Source organism: Sphaeramia orbicularis, chromosome 5, assembly GCF_902148855.1.
Source record: "Sphaeramia orbicularis chromosome 5, fSphaOr1.1, whole genome shotgun sequence".
NCBI lineage: Eukaryota > Metazoa > Chordata > Actinopteri > Kurtiformes > Apogonidae > Sphaeramia > Sphaeramia orbicularis.
The window spans coordinates 31,742,298-31,764,623 of record NC_043961.1 but is presented as its reverse complement, the minus strand read 5'-3'; the positions used below and the strand labels follow the sequence as shown (position 1 = coordinate 31,764,623).

General features: G+C 39.2%; 1 protein-coding gene across 6 annotated transcripts in view; it reads right to left on the bottom strand.

Moving 5' to 3' along the window:
- The window catches only part of LOC115418910 (inter-alpha-trypsin inhibitor heavy chain H3-like), a 41,733-nt gene that overhangs the window by 1,016 nt on the left and 18,391 nt on the right, over window positions 1–22,326 (bottom strand). Inside the window, exons 1-19 of one of the 6 annotated variants that reach the window (XM_030133462.1) lie at window positions 16,992–17,406; window positions 10,746–10,867; window positions 9,371–9,531; window positions 9,144–9,248; window positions 8,899–9,061; window positions 8,668–8,778; window positions 7,448–7,576; window positions 7,240–7,356; window positions 6,927–7,095; window positions 6,729–6,839; window positions 6,156–6,337; window positions 5,857–6,036; window positions 5,641–5,762; window positions 5,265–5,449; window positions 4,489–4,557; window positions 2,534–2,584; window positions 1,221–1,310; window positions 830–934; window positions 555–723 (exon numbers count right to left, since the gene is read on the bottom strand). In XM_030133462.1, coding sequence (XP_029989322.1) covers window positions 555–723; window positions 830–934; window positions 1,221–1,310; window positions 2,534–2,584; window positions 4,489–4,557; window positions 5,265–5,449; window positions 5,641–5,762; window positions 5,857–6,036; window positions 6,156–6,337; window positions 6,729–6,839; window positions 6,927–7,095; window positions 7,240–7,356; window positions 7,448–7,576; window positions 8,668–8,778; window positions 8,899–9,061; window positions 9,144–9,248; window positions 9,371–9,531; window positions 10,746–10,817 — 2,291 coding nt within the window. In that variant the 5' untranslated portion in view covers window positions 10,818–10,867; window positions 16,992–17,406. Of the gene's footprint in view, window positions 1–554; window positions 724–829; window positions 935–1,220; window positions 1,311–2,533; window positions 2,585–4,488; window positions 4,558–5,264; window positions 5,450–5,640; window positions 5,763–5,856; window positions 6,037–6,155; window positions 6,338–6,728; window positions 6,840–6,926; window positions 7,096–7,239; window positions 7,357–7,447; window positions 7,577–8,667; window positions 8,779–8,898; window positions 9,062–9,143; window positions 9,249–9,370; window positions 9,532–10,745; window positions 10,868–11,608; window positions 12,260–16,991; window positions 17,407–22,326 lie in introns of those variants that run through there. The other 5 variants (XM_030133460.1, XM_030133459.1, XM_030133461.1 and 2 more) reach the window with 5 other exon arrangements.

The window sequence follows — 22,326 nt, the reverse complement described above, 5'->3', positions numbered from 1 at the left end:
CTTAACTGTTTGACGTTTTCTTATTAGACATGCACTAATTTTTTCCGCCAGTATTAATATCAACATAAAAGATATCTTTTGACCAATTGCAGTGGCAGATATTTATTTTCAACTGTAGTGTTATATTAAAGGTTTTTTATTTATTTATTTTGTTTTATTTATTTTATTTTAATACACAGAGTGTATGTTTCAGTCTGTGTTCATTCAAAACATAGCACGATGACTTTAAAATGTTTTTTTTTTTTTAATTCATAGAGAAGATTTCTTTGTTTACTGGCAGATAAATAACAACACATACAAAATAAGGAAAATTAAGTAAAATCAGTATTGGCATCAGCAATTGACCAAAATGTCATTTTAAACATCACTAATGGTATAGGCCAAGAATTTTACAATCAGTACATTCCTATTCTTCTATTCCATTGTATGTTTCTATCTCAGAGCTTTGTCTTTGTTCTGTTGTTACACCAACATGAACAAAGAGCTCCTATGACATTTAATCCATGTAAACCTATTCCTTCATGCAGAGGTGCACCTTGTTTATTTTACATCACCTTCCAGCAGCGATGTTATCCTGTCCTGCGTAACGTGTGGATATCTGTCCCTCTCTAACAGTGAATCCACTGGTGTCGACCTCAATAGTCAGGTTAGTTTGGAAGTGGATGACAATCCTTTGAAAGCCTCCATTTGGTGCTGAATCAAGCTCACCATTCACAGAAAGTTCTAGTACCCACAACAAAAAAATGACGGATATATGGAATATTTAGTTTTAGATTATGCATTATTTAGCAACATTTTGGTAAAGACCTCAAAGAAAAGCATTACTGACGCCAGTTGGGATGGTGGAGAAGTTTAAGACGGGTGTTTGAGACATCAAAGCATAGTGGAAGGGACAGATGCTCGGCTTTTGTTAAAAACCTGTGAACAGGGGAAACTAGAGAAGAAAACAGGCATAAGACAACAACAGACACATGGTACTCTCTGCTCTTGTTTAATTCATGTCTTTCCAATGAAAAATGAAGTTGTGTCTTTCGTGGCACAGAAATCTTTGTGTTTAACATGAATTCACATTGAAATTTACAGAGCAAATGTCCATCTGCATGTATGTTTAAGCAATGAATTAATATGTAGATATATGATGACAATAATTATTTACTTTATTTCCAGAGACAGGTTTATTAAATACTAATTGTTTAAATGGTTTCAGTGCAATACTTTACCAGGAGGTGTTGGTACAGGAGGTGGCGTTTCGATAGCTGTGTTTGATATCATAGTGGCAGCTACAACTTCATAATCCATATCATATGCCACTGTAGACAAATAAAGATAGTTAACATGAAGTTGTTTTTTTTTTGCTTTTTGGTTGTTGTTTTTTTTTTCTTTTTATGAGCTCATTTTGGATGTAGTAGTCTGAATGGGTCTGTTTAACATATGAATATATTAAATATATTATATAGAGATGTAAATTTATAATATCTCATCAGATTAGGATTTGCAGGCAGATGTATTTGCTCCCTGGAGGCTTCTTGATCTGAACAGCAAAAATATAACTAAAATATTGGATAGATACTCTTCTACATGAAGCTCATATAAACTGGATACCTCATGTAACTTTGTGAAACTCCATGGCTTTACTTGCCATCCAGTGGCCAACGTACCAAGATGCCTACATCTGATCTATTGCTCTGTGATAGTACACTTTGGGCTGGATCTACTAAGATCCCAATTTGCATGTACTAATTTGTGTGTTCTAATTTGCGTGCGCAATGTAGAATTTTGCGTGTGGGGTTGAACCATGGTTTGTAGGTGATTTACTAAGATTGCCTGCGCAAATGACAACAGGTGCAAAGTCTTGGAGACCACCCTATGTAAAAGAGGATTTTGCGTGCACTACTTGTTGTTGTCATGGAGACAATACGCTGTAAAAACTGTTCTGGGATACACCAGCACTAATGGTAACAGTGTGCTGGAATGATCCAGATGCAAGGAGATGTAAGGTTGCGAGGAGTTTTGTCATAGAAGGTATGGTATGACTCCTCCTTGTGACTGGCCCTAAACCATCCCCTAGTTCATCCAGAAGTTCTAAAATGCATTGCTGGGCAGCGATTCATTTTAAATTGCTTTTGGGTTTGATAAATCACTTTGCGTGTGCTAAATTAATATATTTACATTTTCTCCTCCCAGCACATGCACAATTGAGTGTAAATGCCCCATATTGCATATTCATTGTGGCAGATGCGCTATTTTGCACCTTTGAAAGATGTAACCCTTAGTGCACACTGTCAGTAAATCAATTTGTAATTTTTTTGTGCATGTGTAATGAGTTTTCACGTGTTTTTATACATGCAAACCTTGACTAGATCCAGCCCAGTGTTGCAGCTGCAGGTTACATTATCTCAAATGCAGCTTTATCAAACTGGCTAATATAAGTCCTCATTATGAATGCTGATGTGTAAAGTCTGCCTTGGTCACATTGCCAATTCAAATAATATTAACACTGGGTTGTTACAGATATACAGTACAAGATACAGACCAGACAGATCAGGTGGACCAGGCAGACCAGGTCGACCAGGTGGACCAGATGCTTTAGAAAGAGAACGCATCAGTTAATGACAGTCTCTAAGGAGCTCTCTCACTCTGTGTGTGTGTGTGTGTGTGTGTGTGTATACATATATATATATATATATATATATATATATATGTATATATATATATATATATATATATATATATATATATATATATATGTATATGTATATATATACATATATATATGTATATATACACACACACACACACACACACACACACACACATATATATATATATATATATATATATATATATATATATATATATATATATATATATATATATATATATATATATATACAGGGTGGGGAAGCAACATTTACAATGAACATTTAGTTGTTTTTTCTCAGCAGGCACTATGTCAATTGTTTTGAAACCAAACATATATTGATGTCATAATCATACCTAACACTATTATCCATACCTTTTCAGAAACTTTTGCCCATATGAGTAATCAGGAAAGCAAACGTCAAAGAGTGTGTGATTTGCTGAATGCACTCGTCACACCAAAGGAGATTTCAAAAATAGTTGGAGTGTCCATAAAGACTGTTTATAATGTAAAGAAGAGAATGACTATGAGCAAAACTATTACGAGAAAGTCTGGAGGTGGAGGAAGCAACAAAAAATGTACTAAAGCTTTTATTAAAGCTCTCAAATCCAAAATCCTAAAGGATCCAACCAAACCCATGAGAAAAATGGCAACTGAACTTGAAATAGACGACAAGACCGTTAGAAACGCAGTAAAATATGATTTGAAGTTAAAATCTTACACAAGAACACCAAAACACTTGTTGACAACAGCTATGAAGGAAAAGAGATTGGAAAGGTGCAAGAAAATTATTACATGGTTCAAGAAAAAGTCCTCCATTGTAACGATCTTTTCAGATGAAAAGATCTTCACTGTCGTTGCTGTTCTGAACCGCAGAAATGACAGATTTATCACAAAATTGAAAGCTGAGGTTAAGGGGACATTCAGAACGAAACATCCTGCTCAAGTTATGGCTTTTGGTGTTGTGGCTTCCGATGGAAAGAAAATGCCTATAAAATTCTACAAAGCTGACGAAAAAAATCAATGTTAATACTTACTACAAGACTCTGAGATACCAGGTATTGCCATGGCTTAAAGCAAACTACCCAGATGGTAATTATGTATGGACACAGGATGGTGCTCCAGCCCACACAGCTAGAAAAATACAAGATTTCTGTAAATCCAACTTTAGCAATTTTTGGGAATCATGTTTATGGCCGCCTTCTAGCCCAGATCTAAACCCTCTGGATTATGCTATTTGAGGCGTTTTAGAACATGCTACCAATAGAACATCACACAGCAATGTCGACTTTCTTAAAGATACTATTAAAGAAGAATGGGAGAAGTTGTCACCCGAATATTTGAGGAACACTTGCGCAAGTTTCAGGAAGTGTGTGAAGGCAGTTATTGAGAAAGAAGGAGGACACGTAGAATAAAAACATTTTCTATTATGTCAATTTTCTTGTGGCAAATAAATTCTCATGACTTTCAATAAACTAACTGGTCATACACTGTCTTTCAATCCCTGCCACAAAATATTATAAATTTTGCTTCCCCATCCTGTATATATATATATATGTGTATATACATATATATATATATATATATATATATATATATGTATATATGTATATATATATATATATATATATATATATATATACATATACATACATACATACATACATACATACATATATATATATATATATATATATATGTGTGTGTGTGTGTGTGTGTGTGTGTGTGTATATATATACACACACACACACATACATACATATGTGTGTGTGTGTGTGTGTGTGTGTGTGTGTATGTATGTATATATAAAAATTACTCATGTGCAATTGGGAAATAAGGTGAGATACCGTAACCGCTGCCAAATGGGCGCCATCTACCTCCACCTCCACGACCAGCTGCACCTACACCTGCACCTGCTACAATCAAAAACACAGACATTATTGCTAGTCAATGAAGTTTCATGTTTGCTGTTTTTACAGAATAAAAATATTTTTTGATCTATGTCAGATTTTTTAATTTAAACTATTTTTAACTGAAACACTGAATAGTCCAGCATTAAGTAGTTGACTAAAAAAAACACTGTATTATTATACTGTAACTATATACTGCAAAGAAAATTACTCACTTCCTCCACCATAACCAGGAGCAAACCTGGACAGGCGACTACCTCTAACATATAATTACCATATACTGAAGTTTCATGTTCACCATTTTAAAGGAACCCAATATTTTGGATTGGGCTTATATCACAATAAGTGTAGGCCTATGTGTGTGTTAGGTTTAATTTGAAAGGAAGATAATATATATTATATAACAGTTTTTTTTAAGGTAACCTGAACCCTGATGTGTTTGCATAAAGATTTGGCTGTGATTCACCCATCATGCCTGGTGCCAACAGTACAAGCCTGTGGGGGCAGTGTAATGTTCTGGGGATGTTTCAGTTGGTCCGGTCTATGTTCAGCAACATTATATGTTCAATAAGTCAGCTGCCTACCTGAATGTACTGAATGACCACGATTGAACATCATTGGAATTTTTCTTCCCTGATGAAATGGTATATTACCAGAACCAACATTTTGTGTGTGACTTTTTTCGTTGCCGGAGAATGTGTAATATTGTTTACTTGCAGGTCCTTGACTGTGATGATCAAGTCTTTCTCCTTCCTTGGGTTTATGAAGTACATCTGTTCTTTCACCTGGGGGCTTGGTGACCACCATGGATGTAAGTGGAGTCACAAAGCTGTACTTGAGTGATAACTCCATGGCTTCTTTCTTCACCGTCTCTTTTTCAGGTCCAGATAATTGCAGCCTGTTTGGAAAAATATTACTTAAAATCAAAACATACAACATAGAACATCAGATTCTATTTCTGCAACTACATCCCACTATAACTTACACACTGAACTGTTACATTGAAAAACAGGCAAAGGTTTTATCAGTAATCTTGCCAATGAAGACCCAGTGCACTAAGAATATAGAGACTTTTAAAATCACACTCACTCTTTCTCCAGAAGTTGTTTGACTGTGAGGTAGGCCCAGACCCTCTGGATGCGGTTGTCGGATATTGTCCCAGTTAATTCCACTGTGACGTCGGTGTTTGTAAATGTCATTCTTGTATTTCTCTGTCATAATGTCATAAATAATGTTACTTAACACAGTGGCTTTCATAAACCCTTTCGAACGTGAGAGCACATACAGTGAACATGTGTTCCTTACAGAGATGGCCAGAACTTGTGGAGTGAAGGTTTCAATGTTGTTGTCAGTGATCTGACCGGCTACCACAATCTCAGAGCCATTATAATACTGACTGAAGTTAGTCTGGGTTAGATTAGTCCCACCAATATAGATCATCGTCACATCAGTCAACAGTGGAGTGGCCACCTCTTCATAGAAACCCTGATGACATATGAACACTGATATGAGTCCTCTGTCCAGTCAGCACTGGTTCATGAATAGAAATGTGGCGAATTACAGAATGTACAAAGATTTTACAACATTTAACCACTTTGAAATACCTTCAATTGCAAATCAGCATCAGAGTCTTCATAAATCCGCCGTGCCACACCATCGTTCTGCAGTGACATGCTCTCAAGGAACTCAAAATTGACATCAAAACCAAATCCAAGACAGTAGAGGGGGAATTTACTTGCGATGGCCTTTTTTACATTTGATTGTATTCTTTCACGATTTGTCTCTCCTGCAAAGGTACAAGACGTGTTTTAAAAAGGTATCTCGTGATTTTCAGTGGAGAAAAGTAGAAAAATGGCCTCCGTTGCGTTCCTTTAGTTAGTTTTGCACATGCATATGTGTATTTTTTTTATTCATTCATTCATTTTCTGAACCCGCTTTTTCCTCACTAGGGTCACTGGAGCCTGTCCCAGCTACTTATGGGCAAAGGCAGGCTACACCCTGGACATGTTGCCAGTTCATCACAGGGCTGACACAGAGACAACAAGAAAAGTACTCGGTTCCCCAACCTTCTTGCTCTGAGGCACAAGTGCTATCCACTGCACCACCATGTCGCCCTCTGTTGTTTTGTTTGTGTGTTTTTTTTAAGGTTTTTTTTAAAGTGTATAATAAATACTAACCGGATGTTGGGTCTCCATCAGTGAGGAGTATAAGGATAGATGCTGAACCTTCTCTTGGATGTGCATTCAGCATTCGTGCACCTTCTAGCACCGCTCTATTAATGTCTGTGGCTGAAATAAGATAAAACAAAATGTTTTACCGAGGAGATTCTTAGGCCACATATTCATAGGCCAAAAATAATTGCTGAAGGATCTCACATCCTCTGTCACGAATATTCCGTGCAAATTCCTTGGCACTTCCCACATTTTGCTGGTTTGCTTGAACAAGTTCTCGTTTCCAATGAAAGATGTTACCATCAAAAGTGATGAGACCAAAAAAATCTTCTTCTGCCAGATCATTCAGTATATGGATTAAAGCTATTCGGGTCTGGAAGAAAAATACAAAAACATTCACAAATCAGGAGTAGATCTTTTATTGAAGAAATAGAAATACATTTTTTCAAGTTAGACAAACATTACTTGAAATTGAAATTTTATTAAGAGAAAAACTTATAATGTTCAGACACTTTACCTGATGTATTTTTCTGCCGCTCATGGAACCACTTTGGTCAATAACAAAAACAACATTTTTTGGAATGCGAGTCAGACTAGATGGAGCAAAATGATGAACAAAATACCCAGCAGATGCCTTGAAGGGAGTTCAAAGAACGTTTGGTTAGAAAACAGAAGAGACGAGAGGATATTGGCATATGATATGTGACAAAGAATGGTATATGTACCGTGATGTCTCCTAATGTGGTGTCCCTGTTGACATCATAAACAATCACCAGATCTCCATTCATACCCTGCTCTCCACAGCTGTCACATGTTTTCTGTTGATCTTCTGTTGGGTAGAAATAAACCCACGCCTAGAAAAAGGATAATTCGTGTTTTAAAGAGTGTTGACCAACACCAAAAATAGCAATAACCTTATACAGTAAAATAAGGTCAGAAAATGGATGAAAAAAATGAAGTAAAAAAAAAAAGCATTAAATGCCAATTCATTTCTACTGGACTGTGTCGCTGGAGAACTAGTGGGAGGTCACACAAACAGTAACAGAGCACATTAGAGGATTGTACATATTGCATATACTCTAAGACTTAAGTAAATAAAAAGAGAGGTTAGTTGAATACTAGTCTAAAATCTGCATTACAGCTATTGACTATAAAAATAGTGGATGAAGCCTCTGTGTCATCACCCACTGGTTTGTGAACTGTTGTTGTGAAGGTCTTTTGGAAAAAACAAAACACTTAACTGCCCAATTTGCACTGGAAACCCAGTTGTTCCACATAAGAATAGTACTATCTGACACATGTATTCCAAAATAAAATATGTGCTGCACAAGGGGCAAGGACCTTGGCTCCAAAATGAAGCCAATGTAAAAGTAGCTTAAACACATACATTCAAAATAAACAAATAAATAAATATATAAAATATGGAGCCCTAACCCTGCCACAAATTATTTCTCAAAAACTGCAGTTGTATTTTTTATTGTTTTTGTTTGTTTGTTTGTTTGTTTGTTGTATTGGATAAAGTTATTTTGTAATTTCCCCTCAGGCTGACTGAAATGCTGTCAGCTCACCAGCCGACATTAACCACTGTTAGCTTGTTGGCTATTGAGAGTTAAATGATGGAAAAGTAATTGATTAAAAAACACCACACATGCTATGATGTGACATCCTAATATAAACCTTAATGTTAAACCTGAACACAGATGAGTTATATAAATATTCACTCCATATACTTGTCGTGAAAAGACAAATTAGCTGTAAAGACCAAATCCACTTTTGTACCAGGTTGTAAATATGTTTATTTCAGCCTGAGGTTGGGTATTTTTACACAGGGGTTCACAGGAATAGAATCTCTTTTGAAGTCAACCTGATGTGGACATTCAAGAAATAGTATTTTGGCTCACTCTTCACCCACAGAGTTTGCTGACTGATTACAACACACTCTTACCTGTTTGTCTGCAAGTGTTTTGGTGATTGCGTTTCCCAGAGCTTTGGTGCTCAGTCCTCCTTTAACTTCCAAGAAATTAATGCCGGCTTCCTCATGGATGTACACATCAACCTGTGTTAGAAAATATGAAATAATATTAAACAAATTAAATATATACAATTAAATGATCTTGATCATTAACAACATTGTTTTCTTAAACCTCAGTCACTGAATTATTCCAACATGACCAACCTTGAAATCTTTAACAGGCTGCATGGGCCGAGCATGGATTTGGAGCTCATATTTACCGAGCTTACGTTTCAGCAGCTCCTCATACGTGAGTTCAAAGGTCACCTTTTTGTGAGCAGCCACATTCACAGAGGTCTTAAACTCCTCTAGGGTCCTCCCAACAGAACTACAACAGAAATCATTATTCCCATTCTGTGAACATTGAGATTTCTGTTTGAACTGCATGGGTTTTAACTCTATCTTTGTACCTGACAATCCCTGCACTTTGGCCTCGGGACACAGCCTCAGTGTACTGCTGCTGAGCCTGCTCCTTAGCTTTCACAACACCATCGTACACTTCCCCATCCATAAACCTAAAGAGAACAAGCTTTGGTTATACTGTATGTATGTGCTCCTGAACAGCTCATGTTTCCTCAGTGTTTGACGTCTAATGATGCTTAAACGTGAATGGACAACACCAACATTTCACACCCACATTCTGAATTTACTGATGAAGGCGTTCTTTGGAATACGAACATGGAACTCAATTTCCTTTGACTCGTCCATACGATTGGCCACACGGCTGGTGATGACAGTGGTGGCATAACGACTGCTCACTGTAGAGTTGATGTGGAAGCTGTAGATGTCCCAGTCGTCCTGAGCAAACACAGCAAACACATTTCACAATAAAGAAAACAGTTTATTTGATTGTGTTGGCTGTTGATTGATTTTCCTTGCTCTGACCAAAGATCAACTGATAGTAAAAAAAAAAAAATTGTTGGAGACATGAGTGAAATTTAATTGGTCTGACAGCAGAAACACCCAGTTGATTTCCTTTTTTTTCTTACCTTGTAGTTGAATTTTAAATGGAAATAACTTGACAAATATTCCCATGCACCTAATGTGTTAAAAAGACAGCAGCTTGCACACACAGTAGTATGGCTATATCTTTATAGACAGTCCATTAACACCCATTCCCTATGTCCTTATACTAACCTCAACCCTAAAACCAAGTCTTAATTCTCAAAAATCAGTTTGCAGACTTTGGTTTTGTTCTCACAGTGACAGCAGGTCCCCCTGGTATTCCAAACTCTACATTATTCAGTCACTTCAAAATCCATGGGATATAAAAATAAATACACAAATACACTCACAGTTACGTCATTTTATGTAACTGCTTGGCCCAAACTCTTACCTTAATCTAACTCAACCTACCCCCTGAAATATACTTTTTGTTGGCCAAGTACCCCAATTCTCACTTCAGCATTTCTGAATGAAAAAAATTAGGCAAAATTTGTTCCTGTGCCAAAGGTGTCTCTTTATATTTTCAAAATTTGTAAACAAACAACATATATTTAACTGTAATATATAAAAAATAACATTTTTTTTTTTAAAGTCAATTTTTATGCAACAATAAATTGAAAAGTGCCCTTTCATTGTTAAGAAAAATAAGTAAATTGGTCATTAATTAATAAATGAATCTTTCATCAACAAAAAATAATTACTCAGCCACTCAAATAAAGTCATGTTGAATAATCTAAAATAGAAATGTTCGTAAAATGTTTCCAAAGCTTAAACAAGATGACTGACAATAAAACTATTATATGAATGCATTTATTGTGTTTTATATTTCAGCATTAATTCTTATTATTTATTTTGTTTTCAGTACATGATGACTTATTTAATGTATTTTAACTAAAAAAAAATTCAAGTATCCCTTGGGCGTCTTCCAAGTACCCCTGGGGGTATGCATACCCCACTGTGGGAATCTGACCTAACTGTACCGTAAGCCGAAACACACTCAAACACAAGCCTCTAATACGTTACCAGTGTAAGTGTCCTTTGCAATGGGATAACAATTGTTTCCTCACCTTGTTTGGTAGTGTGGTGACCACAGCCAGCAGCACCCCTAGGAGGGCGATGCTCACAGCAGCTCTCTCCATGACGACACCCTCCAATATGAGTCCAGGCAGCTGAAACTGTCTTTTAACCTCTGACAGACAGGGACAGCACATGTGTACACAGGGCAAACTCTGCTTTCTCTCACTTCAAAAACACCTCCCCAAACATTTTCTACTGCTGGGAATCAAACGCACAGCAAAGGACAATCAATATGATACAGTTCATGGGAATTAGTGCCTTAAAATTGTTTGCCTCTGCTAACCACTCAAGCAGCACTTTACATCCATATCTGTCAAGACTCATACAGTATGGCTGAATCCCAATTCACCCCTTGGCCCTCCCCCTTACCCCCAACCCTCCGTTTTGCGCGTACACGTGAAGGGGTAGTGTGGTCCTGATTCTCGATTATTCAGAGGGGAAGGGCTAAGGCGGAGGGCAGTATAGGAATCACAACAGAGATATTTCAGGACCACACTACAAATGGAGGGGTAGGAGAAGTTTCCCATAATTCTGTTCGAACTGTTGGCAAGATGGAGGTAAACATAGCCAAAAAGTGCAGCAGTGTGATGAAAGAAACACACAAATGTACGTATTTTCTTCGTAAACAACTTAATCTTTTGATCGACCCTTAAATGCGATTTCAATGTGTTATAGACCGCATTTCTGCGGTTTATAGTTGATTGCTGCAAAAAGATGACCAAAACCCATGCAACAGAGACGGTTACAGCTACTGACGGCATGGGGAATACTTTTGTAAAAAAAAAAAAAAAAGTTATTGCATCTGTTAATAGCGGCATCAATGATTTTCTACCACATTAATATGTATGATTACCATGAGAAGCATACTGTCTTCATTTGTAGACTTTTAACCTTTTATCGGGCAAGTGAATTCTTCATTAATTAAAGTCCACAGGCCCACCTTCAACCCTATTTCTGATGCTGCATTTCAGAGTCCTGGGAGATGGGAAGTTTCCAACGTTCAACTCAGTAAAATGCACTGGAACACCTTTCCAAGCCGGAGGTCCTGTTGTGGGAGTTTCCCGTCAGTCAAAATCAAATGAAGACTATATTCTGACACTAATTTACCGTAACTGAATACTAAGTCCTATTTTAATAGAAGTTAAAAAACTTAACTATACTCTATTACTAAGTGGTGATCTGATACAGACACTTCTGCATCAAAGATGAGCCGAGCCAGTCAGTCTTCAGAGCCTTACCTGTGTTTATTCATGAAGCACACAAAGTAAACACACGGGACGGTTCTCCGGAGAAGAGCCGACGTCGTTCTGAATTCACAAGCTTTTATACCCTTTTTCCCATCCTTCTAGAAGGTTCAGGGTGTTTTTCCACTTGCAGAAACCATCCCACGGTTTCTATCACCCCCGGAAGCTCCCCCCATTAAGACCATCTTTGGTCAGGCACATCTGTGCCATTTACCCTACTTGCTGCATACCACACTCGTTCATTTTGGTCTTCTTATCACTTGTTTTGTTTCTTTTTAAATTAAGTAATGCAGCTGAGTCACTAGATGGTCTGGGCGTACTGCCCAGAAGTTATTAAGCCAGCACCAACCCGGCCTACCATGGTCAACATGGTTTGCAGGGTCAGCAGCCGGTCACGGAACTTCATACCACAACCAGCAGAGAATCTTCCTTTCACAATTATTTACAAAAGCTTGCACCTGCAGAATCATCAGCAGGGCCTTCTTCCATGAAAAGACACATGCAGGGCCTTCTCCAAACAGTGTCTCTTTACATTATTTACCTTATTTTATTTTCTACCTTATTTTATTTTCTACAGTCCTAGATGCAAAGTGGGGCCAGTTTGAAGTACCCCGACCTCACCACAAACTACATCGTGATGTCAACACAATAATGGTGGCACACAGTGTGCAAGTTCACAATGAAAAAAATCTTCACAATGTATAATTAGTTCATCCATCATTTTGCTTCTTCCGTCTCGTTTGCATATATGATTACACTGGACCGTCGACAGTCAAAATGCCTCTTCAGTAACAAAGCAAATAGGAGCTTAGATCTGTGATCTCCATGTTTGTTGTTTATGTTCAACATGGATCACCTGGAATACTTTGAGGTAGAATGTAGTTAACTCCAAGTGAGATATTTTCTACCTCCCAGGACTCTGGAATGCAGCATGAGTAATGACACCAGAAAGGTTGTTTTGAGCGCTGGCCCTTTAAATGCAAATGAGCCACTTCATGCCCCACCCCCTTCAGGTTGTTGGCTGTGCTGCTCTGTCCTGTTCATCCACTGGTGTTCATTAATACAGCCAACAACTGAACATTTTAGGTAATCAGCTCGAAGTTTGGACATAGTTTCAGTTTGGACTACAACCGCTGCTGCTGAAAAACAACTATGGCGTACTTAGAGAAATGTTCGTCAGAAGTCTTGACCTTACATGTCATGTCATGATGCAACTAGTTATATACACACAACAAATTAAGAAGGAATTAAAACAGGTTGTAGAAATCCACTTGATTTTTGTCAAAATGAATCTAAACATAGCTTTGCAGCACCTGGAGGGTTCAAATTCAAACTTTTTGAACTATTAGGGTCCAAATACACAAATAAATGTACCACAGACTAATAAAGTGGGTTTAGCAAAATATGACCCCTTTAACTTGATACAAGACAACCATAAATTTGGGTTACTATTTATTTGGTACATGTTAGCAACAGGTGGTTATTCCAAACCATGAGGACTCAAAGTCCTTCTGGAACCAGCAGAAAACACACAGATGGAGGTTGTTCTTCCAGGAGCTGTGGAACTCCATGGCGATCCCAGAGGTCATACAGAGACAGAACCCCTGTGGTCTCTGTGAAGGAAGTACCAGTGGTCTGGAACTCCACTACCACGACAGCAGCACTTGATGGACACGAGGGGGTTCTGTCTCTGTATGACCTCTGGGATCACCATGGAGTTCCACAGCACCTGGAAGAACAACCTCCATCTGTGTATTTTCTGCTGGTCCCAGAGGGATCCACAGTCAATAGAACCAAATCACTGAAGGACATTGAAGCAAATGGAGCTCAAGCTCCACGTCTGGCCCCAGTCGAACCTCATGCCTTAACCGCGACCCAAGAAACACAATTCATACTGAACCGTGGATGACCTGTACCATCCCTATTGTTCACCACTTTTAATGGTTATACTTAACCTCCTGAGACCCAGCAATGCATTTTTGTCCTCTGTAGGGGACAGAAGTTTGACAGTTTTACTTAAAAAAAAATGTTGTCCATTGCAAATGACATTCCATTAAATAAATAAATAAATAAATAAGAATAATTTCAAAAATGTATCTGAAAAAACTGTTGCATTCTGCAGTTTCCAAATAAGACAACTGTTTAATGTAAAAAAGCTAAAAGATTTTCACTTTCCTGGGTTTCAGGAGGTTAATATACAGCCGACAGGTGACCGTAGGTCTACTACCATACTTAGTACTCTGTCTCTGGGCACTGAGCAGGCCCGGACTGTCTAATCGGGAGGACCGGGACAATTCCTGGTGGGCCGGTGAAATATTTAGGCTGCGAGGGCCGGAGTTCACTTTAAATATGTATTTAATATTTTATTTATTTATTTATTTATTGGGGGCCGGTGTTCAGTCATAGCACTGAGTTGATTACGTAATCTGCAGCCGCTGTTCCTGGGCCCCACCCCCTCTACTAGCCATCTGTTTGTTTTCTTCCTCTTTTTTGCAGACACACCATGACCTGACGTAATCTGTCCTTGCATACGGTTAGTAGCTCTGTACTGTAGCTGTGGAGCATATACCATCTGTGCTCTGTAGGCTGTCCATGGTCAGCTGTGTTTGCTGTTTGAAACATGGATAATAGAAAGAGCAAGGGTGGTGTGGAGAAGGCAAGAATTAAAAAGAGGAAAGCTCTGGAAGCAAACTCAGCCAAATGTGCCAAAATCGGCAACTTTTTCCACAAAAACTACCTCCCGGTTGGAAACTAAGGACAATGAAATGGGTAAACCACCTTTCAAGTTAGTTAACTATCGAGTCAGTGAACTGTGTGGCATTGTGGCGTGGAACATAATGTTATGTAATTTAAATAATAGTATGATGCGACGCCACAGAACTGGGAAACTTTGTCTTGTAGCTCCTCAGAGTCAGAAAGCAGATCCAGCAGCAGACACCAGCCATGAGCCCACAAGTCCAGAGTGGGCAGGTAGGACTGCTCAGAGAGGGAAGATTATTAGAATAAATAGACTACAATGAAGAGTATGGTGTAGGTCTGTTCAATATGAAAGGTGCTCTGAGATGCTCCAGGATTCAGCACTACATGAATGAAACTGACACCAAGGCTTTGAAAATAGAAGATTTGTGCTGAGAATTATGACCATTTTTAAAATGTGTTTTAGTGTCAGAAGCAGAGCCAGGAGCCAGTAGTGATGAGGGGATTGTTCCTGTCAGGATGGAAGGAAAAGGTGAGCTGTTGGAACAGACTGTGTGAACAAGCATTAGTTCCAGTAAAACCACTTTCTAGACCCAAACCATAGTACTGGCCTATTTTATTTTTGATCATTAGAAGTGAGACAGTAAATACACAAAGCCCACAACTGAAAGGCAATAGCATGAAGTAATATTAAATAAGCCTGCTGTAGCGTTCGACATCACGCAGCAGTCTATCGTGTCAGTTACCAATCGTGGCTCATTAGCATAGGCTAATATTCACGGGAGAAAAGAAACACAGACCGCTATCCATTTTGGTCAGGGAAAACTCACAGACCGTTTTATTCTGCGCATGCTCATAACATTCCAGTTACGCAGGTGAACGCGCTTTTGTGTGACATCATCACGCACGCTATTTTAACATGGCTTTGTAACCATATTAACAGAATATGCTTAACACTCCCACTCAAAGACATGTTTATAGCTCTCTATACTGGTAAATAAAAATAAAGTACATATTTCCAAAAATGAAACATTTGGTATACTGGCAGTGTTCTGAAAACCTCAAAAAAAAATTACATGTGACAGTTCACATTCCTCTCCAAAATGTACTTACATACGTCAGTTCCTATTATTCTCCAAACAAATATCCCTTGAACCTCTCAAATTTTGTTTTTGTCACTGGTTTGGTACAGACATCTGCTACCATATTCACAGTAGGGCAGTATTCTATGAAAATTTTCCCTTCTCTGTGTGCAGACCGTACAAAGTGGTATTTTATATCCACATGTTTGCTTCTTTGCCTGCATACTGGGTTCTTAGACAAAGCTATCGCCCCCTGGTTGTCTTCATATATCTTGACAGGTACATGTTGATTACTACTATCTATCCCTTTCAACAGTTGTACAAGGTACATACTCTCTTGAGTAGTGGCTGCTAGTGCCATGTATTCGGCTTCGCAGGTGGATAATGCCACCGTAGGCTGTTTTCTACTCTTCCATGATATGACTGGACCATTTTGAGTTAAACTGAAACAGTACCCAGTTGTGCTTCTTCTATCATTTTTATCAGCTGCCCAATCAGCATCACTATATCCCTCAAGCTGTAGGTTTTTCTGACATTTTTGATAATGTAATTCTTGATCTACGGTACCCTTTAAGTACCTCAGTAAGTGTTTTGCTGCAACCCAATGCTGCTGCTTTGGTTCTGTTAGGTGCTGTGAAAGTTTTCCAACAATCCAGCTCAGGTCAGGTCTTGTACATGTCATAATATAAATCAAGCTACCTATTATCTCTCTATATCCTGTTGGATCAATAATCTCACCCTCATTGTCAAAATTCAACTTTTGCTCACATGGGGTGGATCTTGGTTTACATTCAGACATTCCGAATTTTGTCAACATCTTCTCTATGTGTCTCTTTTGAGTCATTTTGATCTCTCCATCACTATGACTAAAATCAATACCTAGGAAGTGTTTAAGTGGACCCATATCTTTCATCTTAAACCTTTTCTTCAACATTTCTTTTACCTCGCTGAGTAAGGTGTTGTTACTTGCTGCTATGATTAAGTCATCAACCCATACTAATAGTATGACTTTCTCATTCTCAGATTCTCTGGTATAAACACAATGATCAGCATCATTTTGTACAAAACCATTCTTTGTAAGGTGATCATGTAGTAAAATATTCCAGTTACGTCCGGACTGTTTTAAACCATACAATGATTTGTTGAGTTTACACACTAAGTGTTCTCCTGTTTCTGATTTGATCTCAAAACCTTCCGGTTGTTCCATATATACCTCACAGTCCATCGTAGCATGGAGGTAAGCAGTCTTCACATCCATTTGATGTAGGGTAAGATCCTCCTGTACAGCCACCTGCATCAACGCTCGGACAGAGGTCATGTTAGCTGTTGGTGAAAAAGTCTCTTTATAGTCAATCCCTTCCACTTGACCATACCCTTTTGCCACATATCTGGCTTTACAAGTCTCAGAACCATCTGGGCCCTCTTTCACTGCATACACCCAGCGACCTCCCACTGCTTGTTTGCCTTTTGGCAGTGGGGTCAAAATGAAAGTGTCATTCTCTGTCAAAGAGTTCATCTCCTCTTTCATTGCATCAGTCCACATTTTTGATTTTTTAGAGCTCATAGCCTCTCTGAATGTTTTAGGTACATCATAAGTCACTCTGTAGAAATAATCTACATTTTCCATTACATCATCATTACACTCAACTTTGCACTGATACTCATTTAAGTATTCCGGAGCCTTTCTCTGCCTCATTGGATATCTCCTTTCTTCTTGTTCTCTCTGAGTACTATCTACATGGGATGGACCTGTCTCAGTAGTTTCTCCAACACTGGACCCTTGACTCTCTTTGGGCTCTCTCTGGCCCTGATAAATCATCTTCTGTGGTGTATTTCCATAAACTTCAATGTTGTCCCCCATGTCACAATCTGTCTGAGTCTGGCTATCTGCACTACCTTTGGTGATGAATTTTACCAGCCTATGTTTTAGGACTCTTCCTGTCTCAGGATAATACACATTGTATGCCGGACTATATTTATCATAGCCCACAAAGATCCCCTTTTCACATCTAGAATCCAGCTTCTTCTTGTCCTGCTTATAAACGTAGCATTCAGAACCAAATAAGTTCATGTTAGATAGGTTAGGTGTTTTTCCTGTGAAAACATGGTAAGGTGTCTGCTCTAGTCGCCTACTGTAACATCTGTTGCGGATTTGAGCTGCTGTCTGTACAGCATAGGTCCATAATTGTTTTGGGAGGTTGCTCTCTAATAGCATACATCTCGCCATCTCAAATAAGGTTCTCCAACCTCTCTCTGCAGTTCCATTCTGATGGGGTGAGTAGGGCGCACTTGTCTCGTGCCTTATCCCGTTACTCCTAAGTAAAATCTGGAACTCCTGCCCGGTAAATTCTGTACCATTATCAGACCTCATGCATTTTATCTTTCCAAATGGAGCTATGTCTGCTATGAATTTTTCTGTAGCTTTTGTTGTGTCACTCTTTGCTTTGATAAAGTATGGAAAAATCATCCCACTGTAATCATCAGTAAATGCTATTGCATATCTGTATCCATCCTTATCTACTGGTTCTATAGGGCCACACAAATCTGTGTGTACTAGTTCTAGTACAGTTGTAGCTTTAGCATCTGCCTGTCTGTTTCTACTTTGTGTAAATTTGCCCTGAATGCATATTTCACAGTTTTGATTGGATTTGTCATTTTTCCCTTTTATGGACATCCCTTCAACTACTTTTTCTAATTTTGCAACATCATCAAAATTACAATGACCAAGTATTCTATGCCATGTTTGAATATCATGACAACCACACACTTCATCAACATTTTCATCTTCCACTGTGCTAAGGTAATACAGCCTACCATACACGTCCATTTTGAACTTGGTACCATCCTTGTTGACCAGCCAGTCATCACCGTCCCTGAAGCGGACCTCTGCTCCATTGGCTGTTGCTGTTTTGACTGAGAAGATGTTCTGTGGAAACGATGGGATGTAGAGTGCTTGCTTGAGCCTTGCTTTTACCCGTCGTCCCTCGCTGTCCAGCAAGCAGACTTCTGCGTCTCCCCTCATCTTTGCCATCCCGCTTACCTTGGTTCCATCAGCAAGCTCGATTATGTGGTCCTCTGGTCTGAAGCTCTTGTCAACTGTTTTGAACTTTGTGGCATCATTAATCATGTGTGATGTGGCACCACAGTCAACCAAGAGACCTTTCTTGTTTCCTTGTGTAGGACAGTCACTTAACTTGAAGAAACAGAAGGACGTAGGCTCTGCTTCCGTCCCTCCATCAGCTTTCTTCACATGGTCACGGCCTCGTCCTCGACCGCGCCCTTTTCCTCCTTGTAGTGTGTCCCACCTCCGATCGTCTCTTCTCTTTTGCGTGTCATCAGGACATGTTCTGGCAAAGTGTCCCTTTTTACCGCACGCATAACACTCGACATCAGCCACATCCACTTTCTTTCCTCGTCCTCTCCCACGTGACCTTGTTGCACCGCTAGTTTTCATCACATTGTCCTCTGCATTCGTGTCACTTCTTCCGTATTTTTCAGTACTTTCGTAACTTCGCAGTTTCGTTTTAAACTCGCCGAACGTTACAACATCATTTGTCTGTGTGATGTGCACGACGAATGGCTTATATGAATCAGGTAGCCCCTTGACTACCATGGCTATCTGAAGACCATCACTAATTAGCTCGTCTGCTCTTCTCAATGACGTGAAAATAGTCTCTGCTCTGATAATATAGTCAGTGACAGTTTCATTACTAGTTTTGTAGAGTGAGGAAAGTTCACAGTACAAACTTACAACGCGGGGTTTGTCCTTTCCCGCATAATGTTCGCGAAGAATCTCCAGTGCTCTTCTTCCATCACGTTTGGCGTCCCTCATTACTAGTGATAAACTCTTGTTGTCCAGACATTGCACCAGCTCTGCATATGCCTCTCCGTTCTTTGCCTCATCCTCTGCGAGAGCTTCCTCGTCTCCATCGTCTATCTCCGGCTCCACTGAGATAACTTCTCTGAGGCCGCGCAACTCCATGTGCGCGAGGAATCTCGTTTCCCAAAGTTCGTAACTTTTCTCATCACCGTCGAATAAAAGTCTGAGCCACCTATGGCCTGCTTGACTGGGCCCATAACCTGTAGCGTTCGACATCACGCAGCAGTCTATCGTGTCAGTTACCAATCGTGGCTAATTAGCATAGGCTAATATTCACGGGAGAAAAGAAACACAGACCGCTATCCATTTTGGTCAGGGAAAACTCACAGACCGTTTTATTCTGCGCATGCTCATAACATTCCAGTTACGCAGGTAACGCGCTTTTGTGTGACATCATCACGCACGCTATTTTAACATGGCTTTGTAACCATATTAACAGAATATGCTTAACACCTGCATATTTTGCCAATGTAAATATCTTAATTGGTTAAATAAGTCAAAATGTCTGTAGATATTATTTTTTATTGTGATACAGGTGCAGGCGAGTCTAGGGAAACTGGAGGAAGTGTGAAAGGGAGAGCAGAGTCTACTGATGACAGAGGAGCAGCTCAGCAGCACAACCCTGAACCACTAGTCACAAATGAGACAGATGAAGATAACATGTAAGATTAGAATTGCATGATTTTAATAATAATCGGTCGTGATCTAAAGTGGGCCGGTCTGAGGTATGAAACTCCAGGGCTGAAAATGAGTCTCAGTCCGGCCCTGGCACTGAGTTCCTTATATTTTTCTCCCCGGTTGGTTAAAACAGAGGGGATCCTGTAGAAAGACTTCCTTTCACCATGTCTGACTGTTAGAGCAGCCTATTACTGCACAAAGTTAACCATGACTACAATTCATTCATTCATTTTCTGAACCCGCTTTATCCTCACTAGGGTCACGGGGGTCGCTTGGAGCCTATCCCAGCGACATAGGGGCGAAGGCAGGGTACACCCTGGACAAGTCGCCAGTTCATTGCAGGGCTGACATATAGAGACAAACAATCACTCTCACATTCACACCTATGGGTAATTTAGATTTTTACCTAACTAGAATTAACCTATCAGTGCATGTCTTTGGATGGTGGGAAGAAGCCGGAGTACCTGGAGAGAACCCACGCAGACACGAGGAGAACATGCAGACTCCACACAGAAAGGTCCCACCCCCTGTCTACTGGTGTTGGAATCGAACCCAGGACCTTCTTGCTGTGAGGCATGAGTGCTAACCACTGCACCACCGTGTCACCGTGACTACAATTATTAAGTACAATTATCTGTCTAACAAGCCTGGCACTCCTCTTATAGCTTGTGGGCTGTCTTCCAATTTGGCCTGGTGTCATGTGGCAAGGGTCTATATTAGGATTAAGGAGATGACGTAACGACCATTAAATTCCCTCACAGCAGAATCCAGAATGGCATCTGGACTCGTTGACACAATAATGATGTGATAATTCTTGTTAAGATGATTTCTGTTTTGCTATGTGTTTAATCTATGTGTGTGGAAGTGTGTTTTTGTGTGAGTGTTTTTTGTGCACAGAAGGAAGAGAGAAAGCAGAGTTTGCCCTGTGTACACATGTGCTGTCCTTTACTTTTAGAGTTTAAAAGCTGCCTCCAGCTGCCTGGCGTCACTTTGGTGGGGGGCGTCATGGAGGGAGCTGCTATGAGAATAGCCCTCTTAGGGCTGCTGCTGGCTTTGGCCACCTCACTACCAAGCAAGGTGAGCAAAAGTCCCATTCCAAGTCAATGGAAGATTAATTTGCTTGTACAGGTTTCATCCCTGTAGACATACATATCAGAAGGTTGTATTTGAGTGTATTTATGCTACGGTACAGTTAGGTTAAAGTAAATGTTAGGGTCAAGCATGTCTGTGCAAGTCCTTATAATAATGTGTGTGTTTGATTCTATATCCTGTTGAGGCCTGACATTGTTTTATGGTCAGGGTTAGAACTGGATAATGGTTAAGGTAAGGAGCTAGAGAACATCCACACAAGGGTACTGACACTGATTGTGTGCATATTAAAAGTTTTTACATTGACCTTTGAGGGTGTTCCAAACTGTTAAGTCTGTCTCAAAAACTACAGAACATTTTGAATAGAAAACACATTATCTTGGTCCTCCTAAAACATGGACTGGATATGGATCCTAATTCTAGAATTCTAGAAGGGGCACTTTTCACATTTTTGTGAGTTTCTATGACAGCTATAAGGAAATCACACACGTTGGATAACATCATTTATCAACATGTTCAGATTCTTGCTGATCCAGGAGACAATAACTGAGAGAACATTTTATTTTATTTGATAAAAAAAAAAATCTCAATCACAGAGACTTCAGATTTGGTATTTGCACTCACTGTTCATTTAAAACCGATCAAGAGCTTTAACATTAAATTGTATTTTTTATTTACTTACTTAATACTATTTTATATTCTCAAACACAGGTTGATGTGTACATCCATGAGGAAGCCGGCATTAATTTCTTGGAAGTTAAAGGAGGACTGAGCAACAGAGCTCTGGGAAATGCAATCACCAAAACACTTGCAGACAAACAGGTGGAATCGACTTTAACTGTGCACTGTAGATTTTGCACCTCACTGAACATACAGATCTATGAACATTTTTACTGTTCAC